The sequence below is a fragment of the Pristis pectinata genome, chromosome 1 (assembly GCF_009764475.1).
Source record: "Pristis pectinata isolate sPriPec2 chromosome 1, sPriPec2.1.pri, whole genome shotgun sequence".
Lineage (NCBI taxonomy): Eukaryota > Metazoa > Chordata > Chondrichthyes > Rhinopristiformes > Pristidae > Pristis > Pristis pectinata.
This window is the reverse complement of record NC_067405.1, coordinates 986,307-1,008,434: the sequence shown is the minus strand read 5'-3', so window position 1 is coordinate 1,008,434 and position 22,128 is coordinate 986,307. Positions and strand designations below refer to the sequence as shown.

The following is a 22,128-nucleotide window of genomic DNA, read 5'->3' as shown; positions in this document are numbered from 1 at the left end:
ACCTACCCGTCCCCCACCTACCCGTCCCCCACCTACCGGTTCCCCACTGACCCGTTCCCCACCTACCCGTCCCCCACCTACCGGACCCCCACCTACTGGACCCCCACTGACCCGTCCCCCACCGATCTGTCCCCCACCGACCCGTCCCCCATCTACCTGTCCCCCATCCACCCGTCCCCCACCGACCCATCTGCCACCTACCCGTCCCCCACCTACCCGTCCCCCACCTATCGGTTCCCCACTGACCCGTCCCGCACCGACCCGTCCCCCATCTACCCGTCCCCCACCTACCCGTCCCCCACCTACCGGACCCCCACCTACCGGTTCCCCACTGACCCGTCCCCCACCGATCCGTCCCCCACCGACCCGTCCCCCATCTACCTGTCCCCCACCTATCCGTCCCCCACCGACCCGTCCGCCACCAATCCATCCGCCACCCACCCATCCCCCACCTACTGGTCCCCACCTACCCGTCCCCCACCTACCCGTTCCCCCCCACCCCCCCACATCTGCTGCTCACATCCTGGAGGAACTCTCACCGATGAGTTGGCCACGATTTCTGCTTCATTAACGTGGAGACTGGGTGCTGAGCATTCCCGTAACGCTGTGTGTGGGGGGAGAGGGGCGAGTGGGGGGTGGGGAGAGGGGCGAGTGGGGGGTGGGGGAGAGGGGCGAGTGGGGGGTGGGGGAGAGGGGTGAGTGGGGGGGTGGGGGAGAGTGTGTGGGGGAGTGGAGGGGCTTTCTGACGGGGCGGGGTTTCTGGAGAGGCGGGGTTTGTGCAGTGGGCGGGGTTTGCGCGGGGGGCGGGGTTTGTGCAGTGGGCGGGGTTTGTGCAGTGGGCGGGGTTTGCGCAGGGGGCGGGGTTTGCGCGGGGGGCGGGGTTTGTGCAGCGGGCGGGGTTTGCGCGGGGGCGGGGTTTGTCCAGTGGGCGGGGTTTGCGCGGGGGCGGGGTTTGTGCAGTGGGCGGGGTTTGCGCGGGGGGCGGGGTTTGTGCAGTGGGCGGGGGTTTGTGCAGTGGGCGGGGTTTGCGCGGGGGGCGGGGTTTGTGCAGTGGGCGGGGGTTTGTGCAGTGGGCGGGGTTTGCGCGGGGGGCGGGGTTTGTGCAGTGGGCGGGGTTTGCGCGGGGGGCGGGGTTTGTGCAGTGGGCGGGGTTTGCGCGGGGGGCGGGGTTTGCGCCGACACGTCAGGAGTGGGAGCGGCGAGGGTCCGAGCACGGAGCGGCCGCGTCCCGCCGCCAGTGTCCGGTGTCCGGAGCGCGGGGTCCGGCCGCCAGTGTTCGGGGTCCGGAGCCCGGGGTCCAGCCGCCAGGGTCCGGTGTCCGGAGCGCGGGGTCCGGCCGCCAGGGTCCGGTGTCCGGAGCGCGGGGTCCGGCCGCCATGCGCCGCTCCCTGCTCCTGGCCCTGCTGCGGCCCGTGGGCCCGGTGGTGGTCGGCATCTCGCTCGGCTTCACCCTGAGCCTGCTGAGCATCAGCTGGGTGGAGGAGCCGTGCCCGCCCGCCCGGGACAGCCCCGGGGTCCGGGTCCGCAAGGCCAACTCGGTGCCCGCGGGGCCCGAGCCCGACAACACGCAGGACTTCGAGCCCCGGATCGTCCCGTACAAGGCGGCCAGCCCCAACAAACCGGCCAAGAAAACGGTCAGGTGAGGCGAGAGGGTCCGGCCCTGGGTACCGGGGGAGTGGGGGGAACACTGTGGGGGGAACACCGGGGGGGAAGTGGGGGGTAACACTGTGGGGAGTGGGGGGTAACACTGTGGGAAGTGGGGGGTAACACTGGGGGGAAGTGGGGGGTAACACTGTGGGAAGTGGGGGGTAACACTGGGGGGAGTGGGGGGTAACACTGGGGGGAGTGGGGGGTAACACTGTGGGAAGTGGGGGGTAACACTGTGGGGAGTGGGGGGTAACACTGGGGGGGTGGGGGGGAGTGGGGGGTAACACTGGGGGGGTGGGGGGTAACACTGGGGGAGTGGGGGGTAACACTGTGGGGGGTAACACTGGGGGGGTGGGGGGTAACACTGGGGGAGTGGGGGGTAACACTGTGGGGGGTAACACTGGGGGAGTGGGGGGTAACACTGGGGGGGGTGGGGGGTAACACTGGGGGAGTGGGGGGTAACACTGTGGGGGGTAACACTGGGGGAGTGGGGGGTAACACTGTGGGGGGTAACACTGGGGGGAGTGGGGGGTAACTGTGAGGGGTAACACTGGGTGGGGGGGAGTGGGGGGTAACACGGTGGGGGGGAAGTGTAATACCAGGGGTGTGGGGGTAATACTGAGTGGGGGGAGGGGGATTGGGGTGGGGGGGTGTATCACTAGGGGGAGTGGGGTGTAACACCAATACAGTATAACACGGGTACATGTCAACACCAGAGGGGTACAGGGTATAATACGGGTGGGGGGGAGGAATGGGGTATAATACGGGGGGGGAGGAATGGGGTGTAATACCAGGGGTGTAGGATGTAACACTGGAGGAGTGGGGTGTAACACCCAGGGGCAGGGGGGGGGGCGGGGGAAGTAACAGTAGAGAAATAAGGGATCACAGATGCTGGAATCCAGATAAAAACCACAATGATGCTGGAGGAACTCAGCAGGCCAGGCAGCATCCGTGGAGAAAAGCAGGCGGTCAACGTTTCGGGTCAGGACCCTTCTTCAGGACTGAAGATGGGAAAAGGGGAAGCCTGATATATAGGAGGGAAAAGCAGAGCAGTGATAGGTGGACAAAAGAGGGGAGACGGGGTGGGCACAGGGTGGTGATAGGTAGATGCAGGTAAGAGATGGTGATGGGCAGGTGTGGGGGAGGAGGGGAGAGCAGATCCACCGGGGGAGGGGTCAAAGGTGAGGAAAGAGCGGGGGAGGGTAGGAAAAGAGAGGCTAGGAAAGGGAAGAAGGGAAGAAGAGAAGAAGCACGGTGAGGGGGGGGGTGGGATTACCTAAAGTGGGAGAATTCAGTGTTCATGCCGTTAGGCTGCAAGGTTCCAAGACAGAAAATGAGCTGCTGTTCCTCCAGTTTGCGCTTGGAATTCTCCCGGCAGTGGAGGAGGCCGACGACTGACATCTCAGCAATAGTGTGGGAGGGGGAGTTGAAGTGACCAGCACCAGGGAGATGCAGATCACGGTTACGGACAGAGCGCAGGTGTTCTGTGAAACGGTCACCTAGTCTGCACAGGCCGCCTGCTTTTGTCCACAGATGCTGCCTGGCCCGTGGAGTTCCCCCAGCATCATCGTGCTTTTCATCTAGATTCCAGCATCTGCAGTCCTTTGTTTCTCTGGTAGACTGGGAGCAGGTACTTGCAGGTCGGTCAACATCTGCCAAGTGGGAGTCATTCAGAAGTGAGATAATGAGAGCTCAGGGTTAACATATTCCTGTAGGATGAAGGGTTGGACAGCAGGTTCCCAGGAAACCTGGATGTCAAGGGATATCGAGGACTGGATAAAGAATAAAAATAAAGTGTATGACAGAAGTCAAAATGGGAAGGCTTTCAGAATTGTAGAAAGTGATGGAGTCTTGGAGAAGAGAAAGCCACATCACACTGCCAACCATCAATGACCAACTACACGAAGCCCATTCACCAGCACTTGGTCCTTGCCTTCTGATTCCTGAGTGAGGGTCTCTGCCTCCACCACCCCCTCAGGCAGTTCTAACCACCCTCTGGGTGAAACAGTTCTTCCTCTGATCTCCTCTTCTCCCTTAACCCCAAACCTACGTTCTCTAGTTTTTCCTCTGTTTTGAGGGAAAGGTTTCTCATTACGCACTTTGATTCTGCCCTCGTGATGTTGTACTAGTCACTCAGGTCCCTCAGCCTCCGCTCCAGGAAGAAGGGACCCAGCCTCTCTGGTCTGCCCTCATAACTGAACCATTCCATCCCAGGCAACGTCCTGGGCAATCTCTGCACCCTCTCCACTGTGGCACCCAGAACTGCACACATCCTAGCTGCAGTCCAACCAGTGTTGTATAAAGTTGTACCATAACCTTCCTGCCCCAGCGACTGAAAGCAAGGATCCTGCTACCCTCTTCCCCACCTGTGCTGCCACCTGCCAGAATCCTGGGACGTACACCAATACTCCCGAGTGCCCCACCATTCATCATTTACATCCTATCATTAGTCCTCCCAAAGTACATCATCCATGCCTGGGTGTCCCTGGAGAGGGAACAGGTTCACTGGAGCTTCCCTGGACCAGTGGACACTGCAGGGGCTGGTGTGCATCCTAGACAAGGAGAAACGTGTTCTGGGAGCCCTTCAGCCCACGATGTTTTGCCAAGATTTTATCCTGCTCTAATATCTATCTAACCCTTCCCTCCCACATAGCCCTCCATTTTTCTATCATCCACATGGCTATCTAAAAGTCTCTTAAATGTCCCTATTGTATCTGCCCCCACCACCTCTGCCGGCAGTGCGTTCTATGCACCCACCACTCTGTGTTTAAAAAAAAAACTTACCTCTGACATCCCCCTTGTATCTTGCTCCAATCACCTTAAAATTATGTCCCCTCGTGTTAGCCATTGTCGCACTGGGAAAAAGTCTCTGACTGTCCACTCGATCTATGCCTCTTATCATCTTGTACACCTCTATCAAGTCACTTCTCATCCTCCTCCTCTCCAAAGAGAAAAGCCCCAGCTCACTCAGCCTATCCTCATAAAACATGCTCTCCAATCCAGGCAGCATTCTGGTAAATCTCCTCTGCACCCTCTCTAAAGCTTCCACATCCTTCCTATAATGAGGGGACCAGAACTGAACACAATACTCCGTGTGGTCTAACCAGACTTTTATAGAACTGCAACATTACCTCATGGTTCTTGACCTCAGTACCCCAACTAATGAAGGCCAACACACCATACGCCTTCTTAACAACTTTATCAACCTGCGTGGCAACATTGAGGGATCTATGGATGTGGACCCCAAGATACCTCTGTTCCTCCACACTGCCAAGAGTCCTGCCATTAACCTTGTATCCTGCCTTCAAATTCGATCTCCCAAAGTGTATCATTTCACACTTATCCAGGTTGAACTCCATCTGCCACTTCTCAGCCCAGATCTGCATTCTGTCAATATCCTGTTGTAATCTACAGCAACCTTCTACACTATCCACTACACCACCAACCTTTGTATCATCAGCAAACTTACTAACCCACCCTTCCACATCCTCATTGAAGTCGTTTATAAAAATCACAAAGAGCAGGGGTCCCAGAACAGATCCCTGTGGAACACCACTGGTCACCGACCCACAGGGAGAATACGCTCCATCTACCACCACCCTCTGTCTTATATGGGCAAGCCAATTCTGAATCCACACAGCCAAGTTTCCTCCCACATTCCAAAGACGTACAGGTTAGGAAGTTGTGGGCATGCTATGTTGGCGCCGGAAGTGTGGTGACACTTGCGGGCTGCCCCCAGAACACTCTACGCAAAAGGTGCATTTGACTGTGTGTTTCGATGTATATGTGACTAATAAACATATCTCACCTCATATGGCATTGGAAGTATTCCAGAGATTACTTGGAAGTGTGCCTTGGGAGTGTGTGATGGGACGGTGTGGAGGGAGCTTCACTCTGTGTCTGACCCCGGGAGTGTGTGATGGGACGGTGCGGAGGGAGCTTCACTCTATGTCTGACCCCGGGAGTGTGTGATGGGACGGTGCGGAGGGAGCTTCACTCTGTGTCTGACCCCGGGAGTGTGTGATGGACGGTGCGGAGGGAGCTTCACTCTGTGTCTGACCCCGGGAGTGTGTGATGGGACGGTGCGGAGGGAGCTTCACCCTGTGTCTGACCCCGGGAGTCTGTGATGGGATGGTGTGGAGGGAGCTTCACTCTGTGTCTGACCCCGGGAGTGTGTGATGGGATGGTGTGGAGGGAGCTTCACTCTGTGTCTGACCCCGGGAGTGTGTGATGGGACGGTGTGGAGGGAGCTTCACTCTGTGTCTGACCCCGGGAGTGTGTGATGGGACGGTGTGGAGGGAGCTTCACTCTGTGTCTGACCCGTGCTGTCCTGGTTCCCCCAGAGTGAGTGACCCTGTGTGTGTCCCCAGGTCCCGTTACATCAGCACGGAGCTGGGCATTCGGGAGCGGCTGTTTGTGGGTGTCCTCACCTCGAAGACCACACTGAACACCTTGGCGGTGGCTGTGAATCGGACGATGGGCAGCCACATGGACAAGGTGCTGTACTTCACTGGGACGAGGGGGAGAAAGGTTCCTCATGGGATGTACATCGTGACCCATGGTGATGAGCGCCCCATCTGGAACATGTACCAGACAGTGAAGTACGTGTTTGAGCATCACGCCAGCGAGTACGACTGGTTCTACTTTGTGCAGGACGACGCGTACACAGAAGGAGACCGCATCAAGGCTCTGGTTGAGCACCTGAGCATCGACACGGACCTGTACATGGGCCGCCCGGAGGAGTTCATCGGTGGGGACACCGACGGACGTTACTGCTATGGGGGGTTTGGCTACCTGCTGTCCCGCAGACTGCTGATCAAAGTCCAGCCGTACCTGGAGAACTGTCGCAACGACATCCTGAGCGCCCGTCCTGACGAGTGGCTGGGACGGTGCATCATCGATTATGTGGCCGTCAACTGCGTGGACGAGTACGAGGTAGGGGAGGGGTCGGGAGGAGGGGTGGGGGGGAGTGGGGGCGTGTGGGGAAGGGTCTGGTGTGTGGGGGGGGTGAGGGCATGTGGGGGGAGTGGGGGTGTATGGGGAGGGGTTGGTGGTGTGAACTGTGTGGGTAGGTATGTGGTGGGGTGGGGAGGGCTGGGCAGTGTGGGTGAATACGAGGAGGGGTGTGGGGAGCAGTCTGGGGAAGTGGGGGGGTGGGGGCTTGTGGGGAAGGGTCGGGGATGTGAACTGTGGGTAGGTATGTGGTGGGGTGTGGGGGTGAATACGAGGAGGGGAGTGTGGGTAGTGTTTGGGGCTGTGAACTGTGGCAGTGGGGAAGGGGATGTGAAGGTGAGGCTGTGACGGGGGTGGGGAGCAGTGCTCTAACCCTGGCCAGGGGCAGACTGATTGGGGGGGCGGCGAGGGGGCAAACACACTAGCTCCACATCTAGTACAGTGGCACAGCAAGATTCCAGGGAAAGGCAACACTGGGTAAGTGCAGGCAGTCAGGGAGCGCGCGGTCTCCGCGGGCACCCTGGTTGAGTTCCGTGCTCAGTGGGCCCCTTGGGATCGCGTGTGTCATGGGCGGTGAGAATGCGATTCTTCTCTGAAGTGTCCAGCGGGTGCTGTGTCCAGCGGGTGCTGTGTCCAGCGGGTGCTGTGTCGCGGGCGTTTAGTTAGTGTTATTTTGCTGTAGTTCTTTGGCTGCTCAGTTTGTTTTCCTCTCATTCTCCGTTAGTTGTGGTGTATCGGCTCCTGTTGTCTTTTGTAGTACTTTTAGTTAATAAACATTTATACTAAAAAAAAAGTGTAGGCAGTCAGAGCTCAGAGGGGTGGGGTGGGGGCGGTGGGGGGAGAGATGGGGCCATTCCCCTCTCAGGTTTAATGGGGACCAGGGCGCGGTTGCCGTGGGCAAGGTGTAACGAGGGTGGCGGTTGCCGAGGGCAAGGGGTGATGACCCCAGTGCACAGGGAGCTGGTTGACCAAAGGACCAAAGCATGTGGGTGTGGTCTGGGATGCATGGCCCTAGTGGGGGGGTGTCCAGTGAGGGGGTTCCTGGCGAGGTGGGGTATCCCATGGAAGGGGAGGGGGGTCTCGGTGAAGGGGGGGTGGTGGTGATGTGTCCCAGCAGGGAGTGGTGTCCTGTGGAGGTGGGGGGTCCCGGTGAGGGGTCCCGGTGAGGTGGGGTTGTGCCATTTGAGGGGGTGGGACAGAGTGATGGGGGGTGGGGTGAATAAGCTGGGGGAGGGGGAAACAGGTGCACGAGCCGGATTGCTTTTACGTTGGGGCAGCACAGACTCGATGGGCTGCAAGGCCTCTCCTGGTGTGATCATTGTGTGAGGGGCAGGAGAGGGGGACAGAGGAGAGTCTGTTCTGGGGCAGGAGTGTGAGGGAGCAGAGGGCACGGAGTGAGGTGGGGGGTGGAATGTCTCCTCGCAGTGAGCCGCTGTGATGGGGACGAGCTACCTGAGGGGTGGGAGCAGGTCAGTGGGAGGGTTCAGAGAGGGCTGGGGAACAGTGGGCGCCGGGGGTGGGGGGGAGGAGGGAAGGAACTGGGGCTGATCAGAGATAGCAACGGGTTGCTGGGATGAATGGCCTCCTCCCAGGCGATGTGTCTGGGGTATCGATGCAGGACATTGCTGAGGTCAGCGATGCAGGGAGGGGCGAGGCAGACTGGGTGGGAGGGGGTGCTGTGGGGCAGCCCCTGGGCAGCTCGCTGGGGCTGGAGGAGAGGCCTTGGCTGCGGGTCAGGAAGGGGCCCTGCCTCGGTGTGGGACAGGCAGCCTCTGTTCCGGCTATGCCCAGGGGGCAGGCACGTGAGTGGGTTGGAGCCAGCCGGCTTCCAGCACCTCCCCGTCTCCTGAGGCCCCACACAGACCAGCTCAGCCTAGGGCCGGCAGCTCCTCGCACTGAGATTGTTGGAACTGGGAGCTCGGATCACGGAGGGGGAGGGGAGAGGAGAGGGGAGTGGAGGGGGAGGGGTGAGAGGAGAGGGGAGTGGAGGGGGTGGAGGGAGGGGGATTACTCTCCATGGATCTGCTACTGCCTCACGGGGACTGCAGCACGGGGAGTGAAGGCGCGCAGGATCCTTTCAGACTGTGGATATTACTGCCTCCCTCCTTCCCTCCCTGCCTCGGCTCCTCCAGCTATGGGTCTCCCCTCCCCTCCCCACCCCGTCCCTCACAGCCCCTCAGCTGTGAGACACACCTCCCCCCTCCCCTCCCCTCCCCCCGCCCCCAGGGCCCTCCTCCCACACCACCATCTCTGTGGTCCAGGAGCTGACTGTGCCTGGGCACAGTGCCAACTGTGCTGTGCCCATGGGCTGGTTACAGACCCTCCCCCCCCCCCCACCACCCATGTGCAGTCTCAGCTCCCTCTCCCCCTGTGTATGGGTTCCTCTGCTGTGAGCTGAGGTGGTGGTTGGGGAGAGGGCGGCGGGTGGGTGGGTGTGACCATGGAGCTTGGCACTCTGCCTGGCCTTGGAATGGCGGAGCCTGTACACAGCACCCTGCATTGGCGCCAGGATCCTGCACTGGTGCCAGGACCCAGGACCCTGCAGTGTTGCCAGGACCCTGCACTGGTGCCAGGACCCAGGACCCTGCAGTGTTGCCAGGACCCTGCACTGGCACCAGGACCCAGGACCCTGCAGTGTTGCCAGGACCGTGCTCTGGTGCAAGGACCCAGGACCCTGCACCGGTGCCAGGACCCTGCTGTTTGCTGCCAGTTTCTGAACTGCTGCAAACACACGTTTCTGCGGAAGGGCTGGGTTCCAGCAGCACAGACTGCATTAACCTCTGGGTAACGTCATTTTGCCAGCAGCTATTTGCAGGGGGTGTAGGATTACTGAGGAGGAATTTTCTCTGGGAGGGCAGCTATGGAGGAACGGGAGGGGGTGGGTTTAATCATCGAGACATGGAGTCTTCCAGCACAGGAACAGGCCCTTTGGCCCCCCACATCTGTACTGACCAAGTACCCACCTACTTTGTCCGGACCCTTCCCTGCCTCAGCGATTCCCTGCTCGTCCAGGTACTGCTTAAGCGTGGTGAGTCTCTGTTTCCACCACGCCTCAGACAGTGTGTTCCAGATTCCAACCTCCCTCTGGGGGGCACATTCTTCCTCACACCCCCAAAGCTCTTTCCCCCTGACCCTAAACCTACGTCCTTTTTCCCCTTTGTTATGGGGAATGTTTTCTTGCTATCTACCTTGGCTCTGCTCTCATGATTTTACACACCTCTGTCAGGTCCCCCCTGGTCCTGCTTTGCTATAAGCCCAGCCTCTCCAGTCTCTCCCCATAACTGAAACACTCCATCCCAGGCAACACCCTGGGGAATGGCCTCTGCACCCTCTCCTGTGCAGTCACCTCCTTCCTACAGAGTGGTGACCAGAACTGCACTCAGTGCTCCGGCTGTGGCCTGATTGATGTTTTACAAAGTTGTACCATAACCTCCCTGCTCTCCCCCCCCTCCCCTCCCTGCTCTTCCCCTCCCCTCCCTGCTCTTCCCCTCCCCTCCCTGCTCTTCCCCTCCCCTCCCTGCTCTTCCCCTCCCCTCCCTGCTCTTCCCCTCCCCTCCCTGCTCTTCCCCTCCCCTCCCTGCTCTTCCCCTCCCTCCCTGCTCTCCGCCACCATCCCTCTCCCCCCCCTCCCTCTCCCCCCCTCCCTCTCCCCCCCCTCCCTCTCCCCCCCTCCCTCTCCCCCCCTCCCTCTCCCCCCCCTCCCTCTCCCCCCCTCCCTCTCCCCCCCTCCCTCTCCCCCCCTCCCTCTCCCCCCCTCCCTCTCCCCCCCTCCCTCTCCCCCCCCTCCCTCTCCCCCCCTCCCTCTCCCCCCCCCTCTCCCCCCCTCCCTCTCCCCCCCTCCCTCTCCCCCCCTCCCTCTCCCCCCCTCCCTCTCCCCCCCTCCCTCTCCCCCCCTCCCTCTCCCCCCCTCCCTCTCCCCCCCTCCCTCTCCCCCCCTCCCTCTCCCCCCCTCCCTCTCCCCCCCTCCCTCTCCCCCCCTCCCTCTCCCCCCCTCCCTCTCCCCCCCTCCCTCTCCCCCCCTCCCTCTCCCCCCCTCCCTCTCCCCCCCTCCCTCTCCCCCCCTCCCTCTCCCCCCCTCCCTCTCCCCCCCCTCCCTCTCCCCCCCCTCCCTCTCCCCCCCTCCCTCTCCCCCCCCTCCCTCTCCCCCCCCTCCCTCTCCCCCCCCTCCCTCTCCCCCCCTCCCTCTCCCCCCCTCCCTCTCCCCCCCCTCCCTCTCCCCCCCTCCCTCTCCCCCCCCTCCCTCTCCCCCCCCTCCCTCTCCCCCCCCTCCCTCTCCCCCCCCCTCCCTCTCCCCCCCCTCCCTCTCCCCCCCCTCCCTCTCCCCCCCCCTCCCTCTCCCCCCCCCTCCCTCTCCCCCCCCCTCCCTCTCCCCCCCCCTCCCTCTCCCCCCCCTCCCTCTCCCCCCTCCCTCTCCCCCCTCCCTCTCCCCCCCTCCCTCTCCCCCCCCTCCCTCTCCCCCCCTCCCTCTCCCCCCCCTCCCTCTCCCCCCCCTCCCTCTCCCCCCCTCCCTCTCCCCCCCCTCCCTCTCCCCCCCCTCCCTCTCCCCCCCCTCCCTCTCCCCCCCCTCCCTCTCCCCCCCCTCCCTCTCCCCCCCCCTCTCCCCCCCTCCCTCTCCCCCCCCTCCCTCTCCCCCCCCTCCCTCTCCCCCCCCTCCCTCTCCCCCCCCTCTCCTCCCCCCCCCTCCCTCTCCCCCCCCCTCCCTCTCCTCCCCCCCCTCCCTCTCCTCCCCCCCCTCCCTCTCCTCCCCCCCCTCCCTCTCCTCCCCCCCCTCCCTCTCCTCCCCCCCCCTCCCTCTCCTCCCCCCCCTCCCTCTCCTCCCCCCCCTCCCTCTCCTCCCCCCCCTCCCTCTCCTCCCCCCCCTCCCTCTCCCCCCCCCCCCTCTCCTCCCCCCCCCTCCCTCTCCTCCCCCCCCCCTCCCTCTCCTCCCCCCCCCTCCCTCTCCTCCCCCCCCCCTCCCTCTCCTCTCCCCCCTCCCTCTCCCCCCCCCCTCCCTGTGTCCCCCCCCTCCCCTCCCCTCATTAAAGGAAGTCCCAGTGGGATCTGGCACAGTTGCCTGGAGGCGGCCAATGCACTGGCTGAATATAGAGAGACAGCCTTTCAGCCCATTGTTTCAGTCCTGCTCCTTCCCCAAAGCTGCTCTGAGCCCCCTCTGAACCGTCCCACTGACCTGCTTCCCCAGCGGCCCCCCACCGTTCCCCAGCCCCCTCTGAACCGTCCCACTGACCTGCTTCCCCAGCGGCCCCCCACCGTTCCCCAGCCCCCTCTGAACCCTCCCACTGACCTGCTTCCCCAGCGGCCCCCCACCGTTCCCCAGCCCCCTCTGAACCCTCCCACTGACCTGCTCCCACCCCTCAGGCAGCTTGTTCCCAATCACAGCGACTCGCTGCAGAGAGACATTCCCCCCCCCCCAGAGTGTCTTCTGCCACCCTCCTGCCCCGGGAACAGTTTCCCCTCTGTTTCTCCATCACCCCCTCCTGGGTATCCAGTCCGTTAACCCTCAAGCCCGTTGCAGTATCTCTGATCCACAGTTTGCAGTAAATGGCCTTGACGTACAGAGGGATCGTGGGCTGCAAGTCCATCACTCCGAGAGCAGCGACACAGGTAGACAGGGTGGTAAACAAGGTAAACACACTAACCTTCATCGGCCGGGGCGTCGCGTACCAGAGCTGGGAAGTCGTGCTGCAGCTCTCTAACACTTTGGTCGGGCCGCGTTCGTGGTTCTGATTGCTGCGATGCAGGAACGATGTGCAGGCTTTGGGAAGGGCGCAGAAGAGGTTCAGCTATGAGAGGTCGGACAGAGGGTGGTTGTTTTCTCTGGAGCATAAGGAACTGAGGGGAGACCTGAGGGAAGTTTATAAAATTAGGAGAGGCCTAGATAGGGTGAATAGCCAAAGTCTTTTTTCCCCAAGGTAGAAATGTCAGATACTAGAGGGCAGAGGTTTAAGGTGAGGGGGGAAAGTTTAAAGGGGATTTACGAGGCAGGTTTTTTATTTCACAGAGAGCGGTGGGTGCCTGGAATGGGCTCCCAGGGGAGGTGGTGGAGGCAGATACGCAGCAACGCTTCAGAAGCATTTAGACAGGCAGATGAACAGGCCGGGACTGGTGGGATACGGACAACGTGCAGGCAGTTGGGATTAGATTAAATTAGCATCGTGGTTGGCACAATGTGGCCTGTTCCCGTTGCATGTCAGAGTCAGACAGCACAGAAACAGGCCCTTCAGCCCAGCTGGTCCGTGCCGACCAAGGTGCCCACCCGAGCTAGTCCCATTTACCTGTGTTTGGCCCATCTCCCTCTAAACCTTTCCTGTCCGTGTACCTGTCCAAGTGTCTTTTAAACACTGTAATTGTACCTGCCTCACCCACTTCCTCTGGCAGCTCGTTCCAGATACTCACTGCCCTCTGTGTGAAAAAGTTGCCCCTCAAGTCTCTTTTAAACCTTTCCCCTCTCACCTTAAATCTATGTCCTTTAGTTTTAGGCTCCCCCGCCCTGGGGAAATATCTGTGACCATCCACCCTATCTACACCTCTCATGAGTTTATAAATCTCTACAAGGTCACCCCTCAGCCTCCTTCGCTCCAGGGAGAACAGCCCCAGCCTGTCCGGTCTCTCCGATGTTCTGTGATCTTATAGATGGTAGCATGGTCTAAGAGGGCTGAATAGTCTCCTGGTGTTGGTAACTGGTGCTGTTGATGGGAACACCTGAGCCCAGTGTAAGGAGGCACCGTCAGCGGGCAGGGGGTGTGGGTGCCCTCATCGGGAGCAGAGGTAGTGGCACCTCGGGGTGCTCGAGCCCCACCAGCGGGCTAACAGACTCGCTTCCCTCTCCACAGGGCACCCGCTATCGCTACTTCGAGCTGGGGAAGGCAACAGACCCCGACAGGGAGGAGGACGTGAGGTTCCGGAGCGCACTGACGGTACACCCAGTGCTGGAGCCAGTCCAAATGTACCAACTGCATAAGCGATTCACACAGCTGGAGCTGGAGCAGACCTACCGAGAGATCCAGGCACTTCAGGTGCTGACTGGGGCAGATCTGATGTGTGGGAGGGGCAGCGAGGGGGGAGCGCCGCGCTGCGGGAGGGGCAGTGAGGAGGGAGTGCCAGGCTGTGGAAGGGGTGGTGAGGAGGGAGGGGCGGCAAGGGGGGAGTGCTGCGCTGCGGGAGGGGCGGCGAGGGGGGAGTGCTGCGCTGCGGGAGGGGCAGTCGAGGAGGGGAGTGCATGCGCTGATGGAAGGGGCGGCGAGGGGGGAGTGCTGCGCTGAGGGAGGGGCGGCGAGGGGGGAGTGCTGCGCTGCGGGAGGGGCAGTGAGGAGGGAGTGCCAGGCTGTGGAAGGGGCGGCGAGGGGGGAGTGCTGCGCTGCGGGAGGGGCGGCGAGGGGGGAGTGCCGCGCTGCGGGAGGGGCAGTGAGGAGGGAGTGCCAGGCTGTGGAAGGGGCGGTGAGGGGGGAGTGCTGCGCTGCGGGAGGGGCGGCGAGGGGGGAGTGCTGCGCTGAGGGAGGGGCGGCGAGGGGGGAGTGCTGCGCTGCGGGAGGGGCGGCGAGGGGGGAATGCTGTGGGAGGGGCGGTGAGGAGGAAACGCCACACTGTGGGAGGGCCGGGCGGGGAGACTTCGGGGGGTGGGACCCTGTAGAGATGGGGGAGCTCTACCTGGATTAGACCCAGTGAGCTGCCCCTCTACTGTGGGATTTACGGTGCTTCCCTCTCGGATTGCAGGTGCTACTACTGTGGTATTTACAGTCACAGTTTGTCAGTGTTTAGTCTTGTTGACGAGTTTCAGGTTTTCGTTCCCTGCTTTAGTTGGGACGTGAGGTCTGACGACTGCCCACACACCGTCCCAACTCCCCCTCACTGTGCCAGCCAGTAAATGCAGTCCCCCAGACTCTCTCAGTCCGCTGGGGCGAGGCACACGTGGCAAGTGGAACAGTGGAACAGGAGGAGCTGTGGGCACCGAGCCAACACATACCCCACACTCCATTACCAACAGCTCCCGCACCACTGACTCACTCTGTCCCTCACTTCTCCCTTTCGTACACACGTTGCCCTTATACCCAAATAATAATACCCAAAGTCCCAGTAAATGTTCCCAACTGCACCGTGACCTGCTTCTCACCGTGCAGACACCGCCTGCCCACTCTCACATCTGTCAGCACTTTTATCTCATTAATTCTCAGACACGCACAGACTCACTCACGCACGTGCACACGCTGAAGCAGTATTCTGTCTTGGGACGGTGTTCCAGGGCTCGAAGGATGGAAATAAAACGGAATAGCTGAGTGGGTCAAGCAGATCAGTGGAGGAAGGGGCAGAGTAACTGTTTCATGTCACTTACGCTCCTTCAGACATTGAGGGGCTGCTCTCCCCATGTACTATCCCTGACAAGCTGAGTGGCCTCAATCACAGATGCTATCCCAGATGGGCTGAGAGGCCTCCTCTTCTCCCTGTGTACTATTCCCAGATGGGCTGAGTGGCCTCCTCTTCCCCATGTCTTGTCCCCGACAGGCTGAGCAGCCTCCCCGTGTACTATCCTGGGCGGCCTCCTCCCCTCCCCGCATCCTATCCCTAGCAGGCTGAGTGGCCTCACTCTGTACTATCCCTGACGGCCCTGGTGGCCTCCCTCTGTACTATCCCCGACGGACTGGGCGGCCTCCCTCTGTATTATTGTTTGGCACCTCCTTAGTGTAAAGGGGATAGATGGGGCGGAGTTTGTTCGGTGTGTACAGGAAGGATTCCTGGCACAGTATGTGGACAGGCTGACTAGAGGAGAGGCCGTACTGGACCTGGTACCGGGCAATGAGCCTGATCAGGTGTCAGATCTCTCAGTGGGAGAGCATTTTGGAGACAGTGACCATAACTCCCTGACCTTTACCACAGCCTTGGAGAGGGATAGGAGCAGACGATATGGGAAAGTACTTAACTGGGGAGGGGGAATTATGATGCTAGTAGGCAGGAACTTGGGAGCGTAAATTGGGAACAGATGTTCTTGGGGAAGTGCACAGTGGAAATGTGGAGGTTGTTTAAGGAATACTTGCATGAGGTTCTGGATAGGTTTGTCCTATTGAGGCAGGGCAAGGATGGTAGAGTGAAGGAGAGCTAGAAGGGGGCATGAGAAGGCCTTGGCGAGTAGGATCAAGGAAAACCCCAAGGCGTTCTACACGTAAAGGAGGATGACTAGAGTGAGGGTAGGACCCATCAGGGATAAAAGAGGAAACATGTGCCTGGAGTCGGAAGAGGTAGGGGAGGTCCTTAATGAATACTTTGCTTCAGTATTCACCAGAGAGAGAGAGAGACCTTAACATTTGTGAGGATGGCGTACGACAGGCTGATATTCTAGGGCATGTCGACATGGGGAAAGAGGATGTGCTGGAACTTTTGAAAAACGTTAGGATAGATAAATCACCAGGGCCGGATGGGATATATCCAAGGTTATTACGGGAAGTGAGGGAAGAGATTGCTGCACCTTTGGCGATGATCTTTGCATCCTCACTGGCCACAGGAGTAGTGCCAGATGATTGGAGGGTGGCAAATGTTGTTCCTTTGTTTAAGAAACGGAGTAGGGATAACCCTGGGAATTTCAGACCAGTGAGTCTTACTCCAGTGGTGGGCAAGTTACTGGAGAAAATTCTTAGAGACAGGATTTATGGGCATTTGGAGGAGCATAGGCTGATTAGGGACAGTCAGCATGGCTTTGTGAGGGGCAGGTCGTGCCTCACGAGCCTGATGGAATTCTTTGAGGAAGTGACAAAGCACATTGATGAAGGTAGAGCAGTGGATGTGGTGCACATGGATTTTAGTAAGGCATTTGATAAGGTTCCTCATGGAAGACTCATTCAGAAGGTCAGGAGGCATGGGATCCAGGGAAACTTGGCTGTGTAGATTCAGAATTGGCTCACCCATAGAAGACAGAGGGTGGTGATAGATGGAACGTATTCTGCCTGGGGGTCGGTGACCAGTGGTGTTCCGCAGGGATCTGTTCTGGGACCCTTGCTCTTTGTGATTTTTATAAATGACTTGGATGAGGATGTGGAAGGGTGGGTTAGTAAGTTTGCTGATGACACGAATGTTGGTGGTGTTGTGGATAGTGTAGAAGGTTGTTGTAGGTTACAACAGGACATTGATAGGATGCAGAGCTGGGCTGAGAAGTGGCAGATGGAGTTCAACCCGGATAAGTGTGAAGTGATACACTTCAGGAGATTGAATTTGAGGGCAGAATACAAGGTTAATTGCAGGACTCTTGGCAGTGTGGAGGAACAGAGGGATCTTGGGGTCCATGGCCATAGATCCCTCAAGGTTGCCACGCGGGTCGATAGGGTTGTTAATAAGGCGTATGGAGTGTTGGCATTCATTAGTTGGGGTATTGAGTTCAAGAGCCGCGAGGTGATGTTGCAACTCTATAGAACTCTGGTCAGACCACACTTGGAGTATTGTGTTCCGTTCTGGTCGCCTCATTATAGGAAGGATGTGGAAGCTTTAGAGAGGGTGCAGAGGAGATTTACCAGAATGCTGCCCGGACTGGAGAGCAGGTCTTGTAGGTTGAGTGAGCTAGGGCTTTTCTCTTTGGAGAGAAGGAGGATGAGAGGTGACTTGATAGAGGTGCACAAGATGATAAGAGGCATAGATCGAGTGGACAGTCAGAGACTTTTTCCCAGGGCGACAATGGCTAACACGAGGGGACATAATTTTCAGGTGATTGGAGGAAGGTATAAGGGGGATGTCAGAGACAAGTTTTTTTACACAGAGAGTGGTGGGTGTGTGGAACACACTGCCAGCAGAGGTTGTGGGGGCAGATACATTTGGGACATTTAAGGGACTCTTAGATAGATTCATGAATATAGAGAAATGGAGGGCTATGTGGGAGGGAAGGGTTAGATAGATCTTAGAGCAGGATAAAATGTCAGCACAACATTGTGGGCCGAAGGGCTTGTACTGTGCTGTAATGTTCTATGTTCTATTATCCCTGACGGGCCGATGCCCCAGTAACCCCCCTGTGTTTGCAGGCGGAGCTGTGGAACATCAGCGGGCTGGGCGAGGAGGGGGAGAGGGCGAGCTGGCCGGTGGGCATCAACCCCCCGTTCCAGCCACGCACGCGGTTCGAGGTGCTGCGCTGGGACTACTTCACTGAGGAGCAGGTCTTCTCCTGCGCGGACGGGGCACCCAAGTGCCAGCTGCGCGGCATCGACCGGGTGGACGTCAGCGACATCATCGAGACGGCGGTGGAGGAGCTGAACCGCCGTTACCAGCCCTCGCTGCACCTGCGCAAGGAGCAGCTGGTCAACGGTTACCGCCGCTTCGACCCCACCCGTGGCATGGAGTACACGCTGGACCTGCGGCTGGAGGCTGCCACCGACAGGGGCCACAGCCGCTCCATCACCCGGCGGGTGCACCTACTGCGGCCCCTCAGCAGGGTGGAGATAATCCCCATGCCCTACGTGACCGAGGCCACCCGCGTGCACGTCATCCTGCCCCTCAGTGCCCGAGAGCGCCAGCAGGCCTCACACTTCATCCAGATGTTTGAGCAGACGGCGCTGGAGAGCCAGGAGAACGCTATCCTCACCCTCCTCTTCATCTACGACCCTCTGGAAGCCCAGCGCGTCAGTCAGGACGACATCTTCAGCGGCCTCAAGGCCCAGATCGCCCAGTGCGAGGAGAGGTATCCGGGCAGCAAGATCCCATGGATCAGCGTGAAGACCGACTCGCCCTCCCAGATCAAGATCATGGACGTCATCTCCAAGAAGCACCCGGTGGACACCCTGTTCTTCCTGGCGGGGACCAACAGCCAGCTGAGCGTGGACTTCCTCAACCGCTGCCGCATGAACACCATCAGCCAGTGGCAGGTCTTCTTCCCCATCCACTTCCAGGAGTACGAGCCGGAGGTGGCCTACCGGGACCGGCCGCGGCCCCTCACTGTCGACCTGCTGAAGGACGCCGGGCACTTTGACCGCGATTCCTTCGAGGCCGCCTGCTTCTACAACGCGGACTACATGGCGGCGCGGAGCAAAGTGTCAGCGGCCGCACTGGACAACGAGGAGCTGCTGGAGTCCCTGGACATGTACCAGATGTTCGTGCAGTACTCCGGCCTGCATGTCTTCCGTGCCGTGGAGCCGGCACTGCGGCAGAAACACGGGCAGCGAGCCTGCGACCCGCGGGCCAGCGAGGACCTGTACCACCGGTGTGTGCAGAGCAACCTTCAGGGGCTGGGGTCCCGCGCACAGCTCGCCATGCTACTCTTTGAGCAGGAGCAGGGCCACAGCACCTGAGGGGGGAGGGGGCCTGTTCCCACAGCACCCCCCCTCACCCCCGGGTCTCCCACTGACCACTCTGTCTCCCACTGCCCCCCACCCTCCGGGTCTCCCACTGACCACTCTGTCTCCCACTGCCCCCCGGGTCTCCCCCTGTTCCCCCCACCCCCCCCCATCTCCCACTGCCCCACCCCAGGTCTTCCACTGTCCCACGGGACTCCCACTGACACCCCCATCTCCCACTCCCCCCCCCCCAGGTTTCCCACTGCACCCACCCCACTCCCCTCTCCATCTCCCACCTCCCTCCCCCCACCTGCCACTCTCCCATTCTACTCCCTCCCACCTCTCCCCTCACTCCCTCCTTCCCTCTCTCCCCCACCCCTCTCTCCCCCACCCCTCTCTCCCCCACCCCTCTCTCCCCCACCCCTCTCTCCCCCACCCCTCTCTCCCCCACCCCTCTCTCCCCCACCCCTCTCTCCCCCACCCCTCTCCTCCCCCACCCCTCTCCTCCCCCATTCCTCCCTCCCTCAGACCCTGCATCCTCTTCTACCTCCAACCACAGGTAGCTGCCGATCCCTCTCTGGTGCCGGGGGTATGATTGCGCCCCCAGCCCTCCCCAGCTGCCCGTCCGTAGGGACTGAGGATCACGAGGAGGGGGGTGAGGGAGAGGGGGAGTGAGATGTGGGGAATGGGGGGGCAGATTGGGCAGAATCTGAGCCCTCACTCGAGGAAGGGGCCAGGGCGAGTGGAGCCAACCACGAGCTCCCCGAGGGTGGGCTTCGATGGCTCACGGTCGGGAGCCGGTGAACGGGTCGGTGGGGGCCGAGGAACAGGAACAACACGGCACAGGAAGAGGCCATTCACCTGTCAGGCTCAGGCCCGCAGGCAGGTCAGAGCAGACCTTCCATGCTGAATGCGTTGTCTATGGGAGCCTCCGCACCCCCCCATCTCCCTCCCTCCCTCCGCGCACCCCCATCTCCCTCCCTCCGCGCCCCCCGTCACACACACACACTCTGTGCACCGCCTCGTCTCGCACGCACAGTCCCAGGACAGGGACAGATTGTTCCTGCCCTTTCTTCGCGGAGCTCTCTCGACACGGAGCTCCCCCTCTCTCCCCGGCCCCATCAGTCTCCGTGAAGGGACAACGTGAACGTCAGCAGCCGTTGTGGTGATGGGGAGCACACTGCCGGAATGGATTCTCATCAGACTGAACAGCAACTTTCCCAGGGAAATTGCCAAATTATTTCAAGGGTGCTTTGGACAAGCTGCGAGGAAGAGAAGGGGGGAATGGGATTGACACAGTGATGGTCCGAGGGCCTTTATCTGTGCCGGAGAGGGAAGACTGGGGCCTTCGGGAAGACCCAGAGTGGGAAAGGATGAAGGACCTTCCAAAACCGTAGCAAAGGCGGTTTCAAACCCAATTATAACCAGCCGGCCAATGACTGCAGGACTTTGGTATCGATGGGACTGGGCTGCTGTCTGGTCAGGAGGTCTCTTTTCCATGTATAACTTGACCAAAGAAATAATGTACATTACATTCAGGGGCCTGAAGGTGGGGCAGACAGTCTGCGCTCCTGTCTGGAGTTTGGCGGAGGAGGGTCTCAGACAACGGCCCCTCTCCGTCTCTCTCGCTCCATTGTGTGACCCATTGCAACCTGGGGGCAGCAGAACGACAGCTCGGGTCACGGGGCAACCTTAACCTTGCGCCTGAACTGACTCCACTTTGGGTTTTGTTGATGCATTTGGGAATTCTGCAAAGTGTCTGCACTGAGCCTGTGGAATTCGCAGCGGTAAAACGCAGAACTGAGACTGTACAGGTACATTGTGGGAGCTGCAGAACCACACACAGTCCAGGTGTGCCCACTGCAGGACCACTAGGTCCAGATGTGATCATTGCGGGACCACAGCCTCGCACAGACTGGGTCTAAGCCTGAGTTTCAGCTTATTGAGCTGGGCGCCAGTTGAATTCCCAATCATCAACTCCATCTCCAGAGGAAGAAATGAAACCAGCTTCCAGCTTTTGAATTTATTTTGCGAATATTCAGACCACGACAATGATATAATCCACATTGTTTCCAAGTATTTTATAACGAACAGCAATAAAAACATCTACAACACTGGGTTGACTCAGTGAAGTACCACAGGTCGATGGCGAGGTGGCAAATGTTAAACTAAAGGCCTTCCTGTTCCCGATCTTTGATCTCCAATCCCTCCTCGGTCCGGGCTTCCTGCTCCGCCGTGACCCACAGGGTGGGTGGGCGTCTTCTTGTCGTTATCTCTGCTCAGTGCCCAGACCCTGAGGAGGGAGGGGCCACTCTCACCGCGCCCCCCCCCCCCCCCCCCAATTCATTCATACGGCAGTGGGACAGACCCCACCAAGTCCATGTTGGCCCCACAGTCCCATCATCTACCACCCCCTCCCCCCTCCAGATTCCACCCCTCGCCCACACATTGGGGGCAATTTACAGCGGCCAATTAACCCACCGATGCACATCTTTGGGATGTGGGTGGAAACCGGAACACCTGGGGGTCACACTGTGGGATGGGCGGTACTGAGGGAGGGTCACACTGTGGGAGGGGCAGTACTTAGATTGAACCCTCTATGTGAAGGAATGTCAGATCACCCTGGAACTATTTCAGAAGCACAGACAAGCTCTGCTGGATGCCCTGTGGCCAATTATTTCTCCCCCAGTTTCACCATTAGCTCATTGTTTTGTGGGATCATGCTGTGCACCATTTGTGTGCTTCCCATCCCAGGCTACAGCCGTGGCCACACCACAGGCAGTGACCACCTGGTCAATGCTGATGGAACCACCTCAGCCTCAGCCCAAACCTGTCCCCACCCACAGCAAAATCACACACTTGGAGCAAGGCCTAAATACACACGTGTGGAACACATAGAGAAGCGAACACATAGAGGGTGTAAGTACCCAGACAGGCGGAGGGAGGTACACACATGGAGGGTGTAGGTACAGGTAGGCGGAGGGGGTACACACATGGAGGGTGTAGGTACAGGTAGGTGGAGGGGGTACACACATGGAGGGTGTAGGTACAGGTAGGTGGAGGGGGTACACACATGGTGTAGCTACAGGTAGGTGGAGGGGGTACACACATGGAGGGTGTAGGTACAGGTAGGTGGAGGGGGTACACACATGGAGGGTGTAGGTACAGACAGGCGGAGGAAGGTACACGGAGGGTGTAGGTACATTAAGGGGGAGGTGTACACTCAAACAAGCAGAGAACACACACAGGTGTGTGACGGGTGCACGGTCTGGAGAGCTCAGTGCTCCAAATG

The 22,128-nt window shown here is 60.0% G+C and overlaps 1 protein-coding gene across 1 annotated transcript; it reads left to right on the top strand.

The window, feature by feature from the left end:
- Positions 1–1,186: 1,186 nt before the first annotated feature.
- On the top strand, positions 1,187–20,950 carry chpfa (chondroitin polymerizing factor a). The gene is made up of 4 exons (XM_052026006.1): positions 1,187–1,639; positions 6,018–6,582; positions 13,431–13,613; positions 17,592–20,950. Exons 1-4 carry the CDS (start codon positions 1,377–1,379, stop codon positions 18,849–18,851), a joined length of 2,271 nt encoding a protein of 756 aa, XP_051881966.1. The 5' UTR covers positions 1,187–1,376; the 3' UTR covers positions 18,852–20,950.
- The last annotated feature ends 1,178 nt before the right edge of the window (positions 20,951–22,128 follow it).